At 44.2% G+C, this 12,919-nt stretch overlaps 1 protein-coding gene across 6 annotated transcripts in view; it reads left to right on the top strand.

Annotated features, from left to right (window-relative positions):
- Positions 1–12,919, top strand: part of LOC136343772 (zinc finger protein 541) — a 217,966-nt gene that overhangs the window by 65,671 nt on the left and 139,376 nt on the right. For 3 of the 6 annotated variants that reach the window (XM_066290719.1, XM_066290698.1, XM_066290752.1), the window contains exon 1: positions 7,315–7,512. The exons of 2 other annotated variants lie outside the window; for them this stretch is intronic. In XM_066290719.1, the coding sequence (XP_066146816.1) occupies positions 7,492–7,512 (21 nt within the window). In that variant the 5' untranslated portion in view covers positions 7,315–7,491. Of the gene's footprint in view, positions 1–6,856; positions 6,904–7,314; positions 7,513–12,919 lie in introns of those variants that run through there. One more of the 6 variants, XM_066290737.1, reaches the window with a different exon arrangement.

Raw genomic sequence — 12,919 nt, 5'->3', positions numbered from 1 at the left:
TTATAAAATTAGACTTATGCGTTATTTTACAAAGGCCCCTTTTTATATATAAATTCGGCAAATATTTCCCCTTTTAGTTGTCCAAACAGAATTCCAATTTTCAAAGCAAAACTGAACTAATATTGGCATCGAATTTGGCCGGCAGGGAATTATTTTCATTTAATAGGCCCAAACGGTAAATAAAACATTAAAAGTGGATATATCTGCACATTTGGATTCGTGTTATTGGCAACGTTTCGGAAATAAAATCGGCGGCCATGTCAAAAACTGAATTGTTCACATTAGATCGCGCCCGATCGAACCATATTATTAAATCGAGAAGAGGGTTTCGACGTTTTCGATCGATGAATCGTTAGGGTCTATTGTATTACCATCAGAATTGTACAATGTTAATATTCCAGATGCACGTCGAGATCGACTCGTTCGCCATCTATCTGTCTGAACGTCATCGTTAGTGACACGATCACCGCGGCATAAGAATCCCTCCATTTCTAAATGGTTCGCTCAAGCGGGCCCGTAATGCGCGCCAACCGCGAGGACCTCGGCGGCTGCAGGAGACGCGGGAGCGGAAGGGCGCAGAGCGATTTTTGAAAAAAATGATGTAACTGCAGCTAAGTTAGTCGGACTCATTTAAACATACAGCGGCGGGCGAAAGTTCATTTTTTTTTTTTTTCATTTTTTGTAGCCCATTCTGGCATGTCTTTTCGGGGATCCCTCGTACGCGTAAAATTTTCGTTCACGACGAACAGAAATCTTCCACTTATTCGCCTATTGCACGTACGTTCCTCACTTTGTTCAACAGGTAAAAGCGACGTTTTCCTCGGACGAAAGTTTCGAAACTTTTTGCCCATCTTCGGTTATTGCATAGTTTTGCGCAAGTCGCGAGCGAATCGTTATTGTACCACGAACACGGGTGGGGCTAAATGTGCATCTCGTGATTTGCAAGAAAAAATTGTCGAATTACGTGGAAGCGGTGCATACTTCGAAAAGTCTCAAAATTTGCAAAAGTGCCATCCCGACGACTCTATCTGCTCGTCGCGGCGGCAGCGAAAGTCCCGCGAAAAATGGCGCACCGTCCTTTGGAGCGACGAAAGCCAATTTCAGATATTTGGGAGACACTACGTAAGACGACCTTAAGGCAAGAGATACGACGTTAAGTACCAAGTACCGACGGCGAAACGTGGTGGTGGCGGTGCTTCAGCCGGTCCGGTCCTGGATCAATTGCCGAGGTCAAAGGACGAACGGACAAATTCCGATATCGGGACGTCTTCGAGAATCAAACGTTGTCTTCTGCGGAATGCGAAATGCCTCCTCGTTGGAGGTTCCAACAAGATAACGACCCCAAGCGCACTTCGAAGCTCGTCAAAAATCGGCTGTCAACAAGAAAGGCGGACTGGCCGTCGCAATCACCAGATTTAAATCCTATTGAGCACTCGTGGGAAGTACTAAATCGTCGCATTCCATTGAGAAATGTTCGAAGTAGCGGTTTTTGATGCCGCAAAAAACGAGTGGAAAAACATTCCTGGAGAAATGTGTGCCAAACTTGTAGATTCGATGCCCAGAAGATGTCAAGCAGTAGTTAATGCAAAAGGATACGGAAGCAGATGATAATTTTTGCTTCTTTTCGTAACAGAATTCTTTTGCAAATGGAAGTTTCGAAACCTTCGTCCGTTCCAAAAATAAAATATTCTTCTACCTGTTTTTTTTTATACAGGGCGTTTGGCCTCCCGATACCATGGCCATTTTTTCGGTGCTACTACATGTTTGACGTCGATACAATGCATATTCAAGTTTAGACGAAAACCGATAGAGTCGCAACAAATGTTCTATTCAATTTTGATTGTAACTTACACGGAAGTGAACAAACAATTTGGTAAAATTCGGAAAAGCGTCGATATCGGGAAATGCGTGACACTTTGTATAACAGTATATATGGTCAAATACGTTCGCAATCATCTTACCTACCGCCCTCTTTCGGACGCGTATCGGTAAACCAAACACCCTGTATATTAAGTTTAATAGCTAAGTGTATCAATCGACCTCCTGGAAGCCGCCCATTGAGCATCAAAGGCATCACAATGACCTGCAACCAGTTTCAACTAATTGGAAAATTAAAAAGTTCCTCAACGTTTGTCCGCCACTGCATTTCTGACGGTCAAAGTACTTCCGTACATGGTGGTGCCCTGATAGTAAACCTACATGTATTGAAATGAGCCCGACTAACTTAGCTGCAATTATACCATTTTTCCTCTAAAGTTGCTCTACACCTCCCCGCTACTGTACTGAATCAGGTAAATTGGGGAAAATTAGCCCCTGACCGGAACCTGGACATGTGATTTCGAGCTTCAAATCGGAAAGAGACACCCCGTACATTATTCTTGTTGGTTTGTCCAGCAGCTCTGGTTAGAACCGGGATGTCAGCTGACTGCTTCACCGTTGCATTGCTGCCACCCACTGGCCCGAGCTAGAAACGGCGGGGAGAAGTCAATCTTGCCCTTTGGGCGGAAGCTGCACGAGCTCACCGGCGGCTCTTCAGACGTTCACCGAAAACCTCTCTTCCGGACATTTTTTCGGTTTTCCCCGAGACAAACGCGTGCCTGACGCGTGATTAACAGGTGGAACTTCCGCTTCCTGGAGGTTCTGCAACCTCCCCCGTCGCCGTACAGGGGTGAATTCGGGGAATGACGGAAAACACGATCGTGGAAACGGCATCGACGAAAGACTCACGTTTCCCTATAAAAATATATCTAAAATTCGGGATAGTTATAGGTTGTTGAACACGCTCGCCCTTACACTCTTTGGCAATTCCGAGGCGCGCCCCCCTTCGCCCTGGAAAACTGGCAAATTGTGCTTCTTTTTCGAGAATCGAATTACCATCAGCTGCTATACATCGATGCTGAAAAAGAGGAAGATGTTGGGAGCAGTTGCTTTAATTAAAGATCAATATACACTCTACTAAATACGATCGAGCTCTTTCATTTCGCATTTAATAAAATCTGCCGGAGGCGAGCAAACTTTAAATTTTTAACTATACGAAGTTTGCTCGTTAAAAAAGTTCCTTTCTCGGGAAAAATGCAACAAAACTTATAGCAGTTTTAACAACTGTGTCAGGATTTCGAAAAAAAAAAAAAAAAGAAAAAAGTTCGTAATAGAATATTTCATTTAAATAAGTTTTAATGACTGCAATCTTCGAATCCGTTTTCACGTGAGCCGCTGCTCGACTGCTGACCCCCGCCGGGCGGGGGGAGGGCGGGCGAGTCCTTGCGACAAAATCAAAATGCATTTTTAGCCGCACAGGGGTGATCTAATTAAAGTGCGAAAACAGCTGTGAAATGTGCCTAATTATCGTGGTTGCCAGCCAGACACGGCACAATAATGAACAATTAATATGAATAGGAAGGCCCATATATTTTACGTGTACGTGCCTCTAATATTTGCCAAGAATGTTGGAGGCTGTGAGCCAAAAAGCTCCGCTCCTCAAGGTCGACATTAGGCTTAAATAACGTTACGTGGCCGATTTTGTGATTCACTTTGATATGAGAACTCAGTTGGGGAAAGCCGAAAAAACCGGCCGTACGAACTGCCGAAGCAGACGTAAACAAGAAGTTACGTTCGTTTCGTAAGGGAAAAGTAGGTCGGTGGTAGCGCTCCTGGCAGTACGCGCCCCGCGCCAACTAGGGGGTGCGCTCACGCGAACTAAATTTTTTTCACATGCGCTCCCCTTGTGATGTCAGTGAATCCGCGTCTGCTCGTCGTTGATTGTTAATTGGGCCATCAGAAAACTTCGCACCTAGCGCGATAAGGACAACGGGAAGAGTTTGCCAACTTGGCGCAATACGTTTGTTTGACGATTCTGTTCCGTGTAAGAAATGAAGGAAAAGGGCGTTCGCACGTTAAGCCAACTCAACCGTCACGTGTCTCCGCTTGAAAGAGAAGTATCGTAAGTTGCGTCCGGCCGATAAGTCAAAAACGTCAATGTGACACGATCTGTGACAGCTGTCTCAACGGTTGCTCCCGTCATGTCGACTGTCGCACGTCAAGATCATAAAGGTGTTACGAAACGGAACGTCAAATTCCCTGTACCGACGCAAGGTGACGTTCTAGATATTCCGTTAATTAATTCATGCTATTTTTTTAACCGCTCCTCCGATTTCCGATTTATCGCCGCTTTATGCTGAAGTATCGCCGCAAAGGAGGTGCCCCCTCGCTTTAGAAATGTTACGCTTTCACAATAATTTTCGCTTAAATTTACTGACCTGGACCCTGGACGTCTTCGCTGGGGTCCTGGAACTTCGAGAATCACGCTCCAAGAACGTGTTACGTTTTAGACGCTTCTAAAATTGCAAAAGCCAAGATCAAAGTATCTCGGAAACTCGGAGAGATATTGTAACCCACGCAGTGTAGGATTGTGTAACTCGCAGAGACGAATTCTTTTCGGGCTCTTTTTGCTGTGTTGCCTTGAAACTGTACACACACGACTTTCGGACAGTTCTTTCAGATGCATCCTGATGATCCTCGTCCGTTCCTCGACCATCCTTAACAAGGGGATTTCCTCTGTTTTTTTTTTAGTACGTTTCGAAATTAGCGTAGCGAATCGAAAACCGAGCTAGAGCGCATGCGGGGTGGTTGGTCTAAAAAAAAAAAAAAACGGTTGTGGCAGTTCCATTGGAAACCGTGGACGTGAAATTATTATACAGTTTGTGCGGTTAATTAGTCGTGCGATTTTAGCATTTAATGAATTTCTTCCGAACGTTCGCTAAGTATGCAGCCGAACGTATGAAATACCTCATCTCGGGCGCCCCGAACTACCCAGATTATGTTTTATAATTTACTGAATGTCATCAATGAATTCCAGCCAAATACTGACCGACATAAACTGGAAACCGCACTTCGATCCGACAAAAGGCGAAAATAGATATTTCCAGAGATGCCCCATTCATTATTCATCCCCCTTCGCTCTCCTACCCTTCTGCACGGCCCCAACAGACCGCGTCGTATCGTTGAACACGGCTTCGCAATAAAGCTTATTCCCGATTTGTTTGTCTAGTGCCGAAAACAAAAAGAACACTGAAAGGGTTGTGTTTTCCGTGTTTGTAGTTTTATTGGGACGTTTTGTTTCCGCTTTGTTTGTTTTATATGTACGCGAATGTGGACAGTTAAATAACCGGATCTTGGTCCGAAATAGAAGATTCGATTGGAAAATTTTTGGCCCCGAAACGTTTTAATCGGGACAAAAAAGGACGTCCGTGAAAAATGCGTTTTGGGACGAACACGTGGAACCACATTTAGTTTTAAGCGATTTAAATTTGGGAAATACAGGACGTCCGCTTTTGGATCTCCGTCGTCGCGATCTCGGCAACCGCAAAAGGCGCGAGTTCGGTCGAATTGGGGCGATGTCGCTCGACTTGAGGTACGGAAACGCGTCGATTTCAATTCGAAAAAATTTAACGAGTTTCGGAGGCATTTGAGAAGAGCCGAAATTTAAAAAAAAAAACGTTTTTGTGTACGTATTTAGGTCGTTCAAGATGGCCGACGCTTCGCCATCGCAACTCTTCCCTGACGCGGCGATGTTACATTTGACATTTGACGTTGCCACTTGTGACAAACGTCAACAATCGGTTCGGTACCAACTTTGCAATTTTTCCATCTCGGATTGTCGTGTTTTTCACCACACCCATTTTCCGCTCCCAATGGCGAAGATGAAAGATGTTCCGCTGCAAATGAGATGAATGATACGGAGTGACTGGAAAGCCGTTTGAATTATTTTCCAGGTGATTCGAATCGTTTATTTTGATTTGTATAAATCGGTTTAATCATGTATAATTATTTCGCCCTCCTCCATTGCCTCCATTCAATTATCCAGCATTCCTACGATTCGACGATGTATATAGTACGAACCCAATTATTTCCTCAAAAACACGTTACTAAATGTTTTCGTTTTCTTTCATCCAAACAACTGTCATTCAAATTTATCTCGCTTTTTTCACGAAAGTTGGCAACGATTGCACGAAAATAATCGTGATTACGACCTCTCTAGAGCTATTTTACACGTGGGCCGTATGCGCCAAGTTTTCTTGTTGCTGCCACAACTCAGACGTAACCACGTTAAAGGTTCGCCGGAGGGATGAAAGTCGATAAATACAAAAAACTTCATGCGACGCGAACGAGGATTTTGGAAACGTGCAAAGCCATGAAACCCCAAATTATCCGTGCATCGATGTAAATAGTTCCTCGTGATTGGTAACTGCGTATTATTAAACACATATAATCTCCGTGGAAAAGCTCCGAGTCTCCAGGAGTCAAGGAGAATCACGTCACGAGCCTTCCAAGATGGTCACCGCTTTACCGGCCTTGATGACGCAGCACTTCCGGTCTGCAGCTTGTCAACTGAGGACAACCGCGTCGGGGCAAAATCATCAGTTGAGCGCGAGGAAAACTTTTGTATTTCATTCGGACGAATCCATGACGGAGATCTGCGGCGGAGCCCCTTCGTCTTCACGAATGCTTAAACGATAAAATATAGATTCGATTAAAATATTCTAGAAAATGGCTTCCAGTTTTTAGGTCCGGCGTTGCCGCGTGTCCGCTTCGCGACTTGTCGAAGGGGGAGCTGGCTGCGTTCGGGCAAAGCTGTCACTTGAGGACAATATGGCCTCCTTGACGTTGCTTTTGAGTGATCGCCCGCACAGATCTTTCTTGGAGCTTGTTGCTCCCCAGTGTCCTCAGGAAAACGCGTTATTTGGTTGTTTCTCTTAAGTGTGTGTGTTGTGGGTTTCCAGCTTGTATGGTTATCGCAATTGGTACCAGCCTGATCAGCTCGCGTGCCGCACACCAACTTACCCGGCTTGCCAGGGCGAAATAAGTGCAAGAAAGCGGCTCGTCCCGTTTGTTTGATCATTTCAGGTAAACACTTAATTAGCGTGTGCCCTATTTCAATCGCGTTCAATAAAAGGAGCTCTTTTACGCACTTTCACGGGATATATCTGAGTTCTAGTTGCGCATGCGAACTGAGAAGCCGGAATTTTTCCCAAACGCGTGACAGTGCCGTTAAAAATGAAAAAAATGCAATTCCAGAAAGCCGGGTCGGTACCCGTCTCCCAGAGCACATTCCTTTTGCCGTGGAACACCCTGTAGAATACAACAAAACCCATAACTCAGTTTCTATGACACAAATCCTACAATTCGTCATTTATTTTTTGGCTAACTTGCTCCGAACGCCGAAATCTGCCCGCGTTGACTGAAAAATGATGACGTTTCGATCGAGAGTCGGACACGTGTAGTCCGACCGGATTGGCTGTTGCGTCGCGACGCTTCAGTCCGAAAGACGGCGGGCGTCGCGCGGCCACCTTCCGAAAAAACGTCCAATGTTAATTGCGTCAATTTTGCGATGTTTTATCGTAAGTTTCGCGTTTCCGATAGTGGACAAAATCTGATAAGAGGATGAAAGTGTCAGTGAAGGTTACTCGCTCTTGGAATGCGCGCTGAGAATCGATGATGAGTGGGGCTGGGAAGGTGAGGCAAGAACGGGACTAAATTTAACCGAAAGTCATGGGAGTATCGTCGCTGACCGTCGATAAATTATTGTCTTATCATGTAATGTAGAGTCCGGCACTCCGACGAGGGGCCTGCCGTGTCGCACCTCACGGTAATTCAGAACCGCAGAAATCCGATCCCGAATCGCATTTGCCACCATAAAGTCGAACGTAATGGGTTTTCCTGTTATAAAAATTACCAGTAAACGAATTGCTTGTTTGTTTTCGTTTAAAGGCGCAGCGGGTTCTATCAGTGTCGGCAGTCAAAATGGGGGCTCTTATTGCCGCCTTAAAGTACGCGTTCACATATGCTCGCTCCGGCATGCCGAAGCAAAAGAAGTTTTTTTTTTTTATTTTACGAATATTTAGGCAACTTTCAGTTTTATCTAAAGGCGCAGTTGCGATGAATGGAGGAAGTAGTAAAAATCGTGAAAGTGCGAGTGAGTCGAGACCCTTCTATACGGGACGTTCCCTCGTGAAGTCCACCACGAGGATTCCGGCAACCGTGCGGGTCTTTGCTTTTTCCCCAGTTTGTTCGGGGAGGTCGTTCGACGTGATTCCTCATCGTTGCGACTTTTCCTTTTCCCCGACATGGCGACGTTGCACTTCGAAATCCGACGTTTCGACCTCCGGCCATTATCAACCTCCTTTTTTCGAGCGTTCGCCATCTTGACTTTTTAAGTCTTCGACTTTAACTCGTTCCCGGATTACGATGACACTTTCTCGGAACTTCAGTTTTTTTCGAACGTCTCCGAGAACAACTGAAATTTCTCAAAGTTCGATTTTCGAAGTGCGCCCTTTCGCCCCGATTCGCAGCTCTCGCGGTTATCTGATTGCTCGCAGCCGAGCCGCGCGCGCGAACGCCCTGTATGTACCGCATCCAACTATCGGAAATGTTCTGGTCTTTCATCATTTTTTTTCCTATTCTCCTCTCTTTTCGTTCCTTGGAATGTTGATGAAAAACCTTTATCGATGATCTTTCCGGTGCTACAAAATAAAGAAAAACGGGTTTGATTGAGTTCCACGCTAGTTCCAGATAAAACTTTGTGGTTTTTCGAAACATTGTTCGATTTTATTGTTCGGGCCAACGTATCTTTTGATCGGTTCGCGTGCATAGCGGCCCCTCAAGTTGGCACCTCTCATTTAGAAAACTCATTAATTAAGGGGAAAAGAGCGGGAATAGGAAAATCGGGTCAAACGAGAAATATTTCACGCACAAACTCAAACCGACGAGGCACTTTTGTATTCGTCCATTCTATTTTTACCGTTCGGCATTGTTTATCGGTCGTTTATTTAAAGTTGTGACAGCCCGATTGGGTTTGGTCATTTTTCTTTGCTTTAGCTTTTGAAATGGTCCGAGTTACGACTACCTTTTTCCCTCTCTGGCCACTTTTTTTTCCCTTCCGAGATATAAAACCAGCGCCAGAAGGGCTGATTTCTCTTCGTCAACTCCAAATGTTTAGCAGTTTAGGTTCGGGCTAATTTACGTGCGGCGACGGTAGGTTTACAGAACCGGGGGAGATATATCGAATCGAAGATTTGCCCTTAAGTCAGCGTTTGCCGTTGTTAATTCGCATGGGGAATTTCCGAAATTGGGAAATTCCACAGCGACCAACCGTGTCGTGACGTATTTCCGTCCAGTCGATTTTACTGAGCACCGAATGCGCACCGCGTGCGTCAGTTGCGACGTCGGAAATCGTCGAAGCTGCAGCAGAGGTTTCTCCCGTCTGTTTTCTAGAATTTTCTAAAACTTCTTCAAGAATCACCGAAAAAACGTGATCGCGGAGCTGAAATCCCTCCTCTCTCCCGCCCATTTTGAACTGTAAGATTCTCCAGAAGTTCGCTGAGGCTCGAGTTTTAAATGACTTTCTGCTCTTCCTGATGATCCCCGATTCCCTGAGCAAAAATTCTTGACACAATCTTAAGAGTCTTTAAACTTTTCTCAAGTTTAGAAACGCGTAAGCGGAGAGAAATGGCGCCTACGCAAATCCCGCATCTGAAATGACGTAATGAGCGATTTCGCTTTTTGTAAAAATACATCGGGGGTACAGACGGGGTACAGACGCTGATCCGAAATCGCAAAGGAGGGATCGGTGAAATAGGGGAACTTAAGGCTGGGTGCAAAGGTACTTTTGATTAAATTGATTGGCGTCTTTCACGTTCTTACGAAAACGAGAAGTCGTGTCTCACGATACATCTGATCACGGCACAATACCTGGCAGATCATGAGCAATGATCAGAGAGCGTTTGCAACATTCTGAGCATACGCGTTGCGTATGTATACATGCACGTAACGATCACGCTCGGTTAATGGTGGTTTTTAATTTAAAAAAAAAATTATATACAGGGTGGGCCACGAGTAACGCCACGGAACTTCACGACAAAGCCCAGAGATTTTTTAATTCTTCCTCTTTGGGCTGCAACCACGCGTGCAGGGCTACATTAAAAAAAAAATTTATGCATACGGAGAGTCTCAAACACACGTAAACACACACGAACTACACGGGACCCCCCGTACATTATATCACTTAGGAATTCGACCATTAAAGTAAAATTAAGTTTGGTTAAGGTTTATGGCGTCTAACTCCCGCGGTTTTTGAAATCGTTCAGTTGTAGTGAAAACGCAAGACCACGTTCAGCATTCAATCGTTCATGTCGTTTGTAAGTTTTTAAAACGAAATTTTATATACGTACAGGGTGTCCCAGATCAAAGTGCAAATATTTCAACCGCGGCTTCTGCTAGTGAAATTAGCAAATACGTATTTTTTCTTTTTCTCCAAAAGTCTGTCCATGGAAACGACTCCCAGGTATACCCCGACAGTATTTTGTTTTATGTCTTATATATATATATATTTTTCTTTTGAGAATGTCAGAGATGTCTTGTCAATTAATTTGATTGACATTGATTGACGTACGTCACATTATTAAAAAATTCGGGAATTACTGTCTCAAACGTATTTTTGACTAGTTAATATTCCTAACATTTCTCAGAGATTTGAGAAACGTCCAAAACCATCACAGCAAGGGATTTTAAATTGGATTTAATTCCTAGGTGACATGAATTTAAGAGTTAAAACTTTAGTTAATGCGAACGTGTGTATGAATGCATAATACTCGCATGTAAAGAAATTGGAGTTGGTTATTCAATTAGGAATTTCCAAGCTAACCTGAGGCGGGTTTATGTACCTGATTTGAAATTTAAGAATCTTCTCAAAACGTCTTCGGGGAATGTATTGTCACTTCGGGGATGAACTCGCGCTTAATTTGAATTTCCACCAACATGACATGCGAAAGGCATTTTAATGAATTAAAACATACACACATGCATTCGCATGCTGGGAGCTTTGTTGACAAACCGGCGAGATTAAATTTAATCCAGACGGTGCTTTTAATATTCGAATACGGTTGTAAATGTAATGCACGGATTTTGTTTGTTCCTGTTTGCAGCGGATCCAACTTTCCCCTGCAAAAACCTCGGGGTTTATTTAAACTAACAAAAAAAAAAAAAAAAAAAAAAAAAAAAAAAAAAAAAAAACTGAAAAAATCAATTTTTTTTTTTTTAAGTCGGTTTTTTTCCGCCCTTTTTTGCGGCATGTTTAGGGTAATTACATGCTGCGAAGCGGCCGTTTGAAAACATTGAAAGGTCGTCTCTTTCATCTGCCGGCTGCACTAATTCGAGCAATCGAAAAGGCAAAAATAATCGAAATTCCTAATAATCTGGCCCTTTTGTGATTGCGACGTTTCGAACAAAGCTTTGAATCTATTTTACATAGAGCGTGCCTGGGGGGCGGATGTCGTCAAAAGCACAGTCGTGTATATCGAACGAGAAGTTGATATTAAATTTTCAGCTCCATTTTATGGCTTTGTTTGTATGACGATTGAAGTGCCATGTTTTAATTACGCCGAGTGCCACTCGAATGCCTTCAGACCAACGTTCGTTTCCAGTTAAATGGAAATCATCTCCTCTATTGTAGCCATCTTAATGTATAAATTAATTGCAGAATTCATACTTAATGTGCAATCAACCCTTCTCAAACGCGCAACTTTTAACGGTTTAATCCTGTTTTACGTCAGATAGTCCCTCGTTAAGGATTTCTATCGAGGGCGCTAGTAATGCAATTTTGAAGCCCGTTTCATTTGACGCGATTTAATCGGAAGAATGCGAAAGACTCATTTCGAATACGAGATTAGGCCAGATCCTATTAAAAAGCATTTTAATAAGGTTTGATGCTCAAATCGAAATTTCGCATTACAACCCAACGACGGAGCGTTTCTCGCATATTTACATCTTACGGTTGATTGGGATCCGTCATATATATACACATTTTTAAATTTCGAGACAAACACAGCAATTTCCTAGCCTACATCGTCCTGCGTTCCTCCACCCTTAAGTCGACGCCCTCTGGTGGCTCCCTCTCACCTTTCAAGATCGGCGGCACTTGCCTCCGAAAACCAACCAACGGCTTCGGGCGCCGCTGACGTCACACCCGAAGTTCACTTCACCGCTCAACTAGTCATGGGCTTGGTGTCACGCTCGAGGGTTGGGAGGAGGTTAGCTAGAGACAGGAGGTCGAAATCGACAAGTAGCCGCATTAAAATCTACGGTACCTCGCTCCCCATGGTCACTGCAGAGGAATCCAGGCCGAGTTCCAACACGGACGAAGGGGAGACCGCTGGTGCGGAGACTAGGCGCGAAGCGGACGAATCGTGAGTGGTTCTGCGCAGCTGCGGCTCAAACGCGAGGAAAGCCTGCACCGATCTGTGAGGCAGCTAAGGTTTCTTAGTGCGCGGCGTAAAGGCTCCTGAATAGCTAATATCGAAGCTTGGGGACGTTAAGGGAAAGTTAAGCAATTCGGGAGAGGAACTCGGTGCGAAAACGACAATGAGGTAAATTTTAATCGCACTTTCGGGACAAATGAAACACTCTGTATCGGCAAGGGGGTTGACGGCAAGCGATAAGGAGGAAAAACTTTGCGAGGAGAGTCGGGCTTCAGAAAACTCGTTTGTCGCTTAAAAGGGGACACTCGGTTCCGAAATAACTGGCTCACCCGGTTTTTTCGGCATATTCAAAGCTTTATTACTTTTATGCCAGTTATTCGAATTCGATCATTTTTTCGACGCTTCGCAGCTCGCCCCGTTGGCTATTAATGTAAATGGAAGAAACGGATTTTGTTTCTTTCTCCATGGGAGTTAATGGAAAATTTTAAATTCGCGCTTTTTATATTTTTTCCAGCCGCTCTGTGCACGAGTACAGCTCTCGCGTTAAAAATCGTTGAACGTCGTTGAAAAGTGATCTTTTTAGCAAACATTTTGTTCTCCAACTCACTGTTTCACATTCGACATTGTCGAAATCTCGGCAATTTCACTGGAACCTTCCGTTCGGCAAA

This window comes from Euwallacea fornicatus, chromosome 1, assembly GCF_040115645.1.
Source record: "Euwallacea fornicatus isolate EFF26 chromosome 1, ASM4011564v1, whole genome shotgun sequence".
In the NCBI taxonomy this organism is placed as follows: domain Eukaryota; kingdom Metazoa; phylum Arthropoda; class Insecta; order Coleoptera; family Curculionidae; genus Euwallacea; species Euwallacea fornicatus.
Note: the sequence above shows the minus strand (reverse complement) of the source record. Positions and strands in the feature narration are given on the sequence as shown.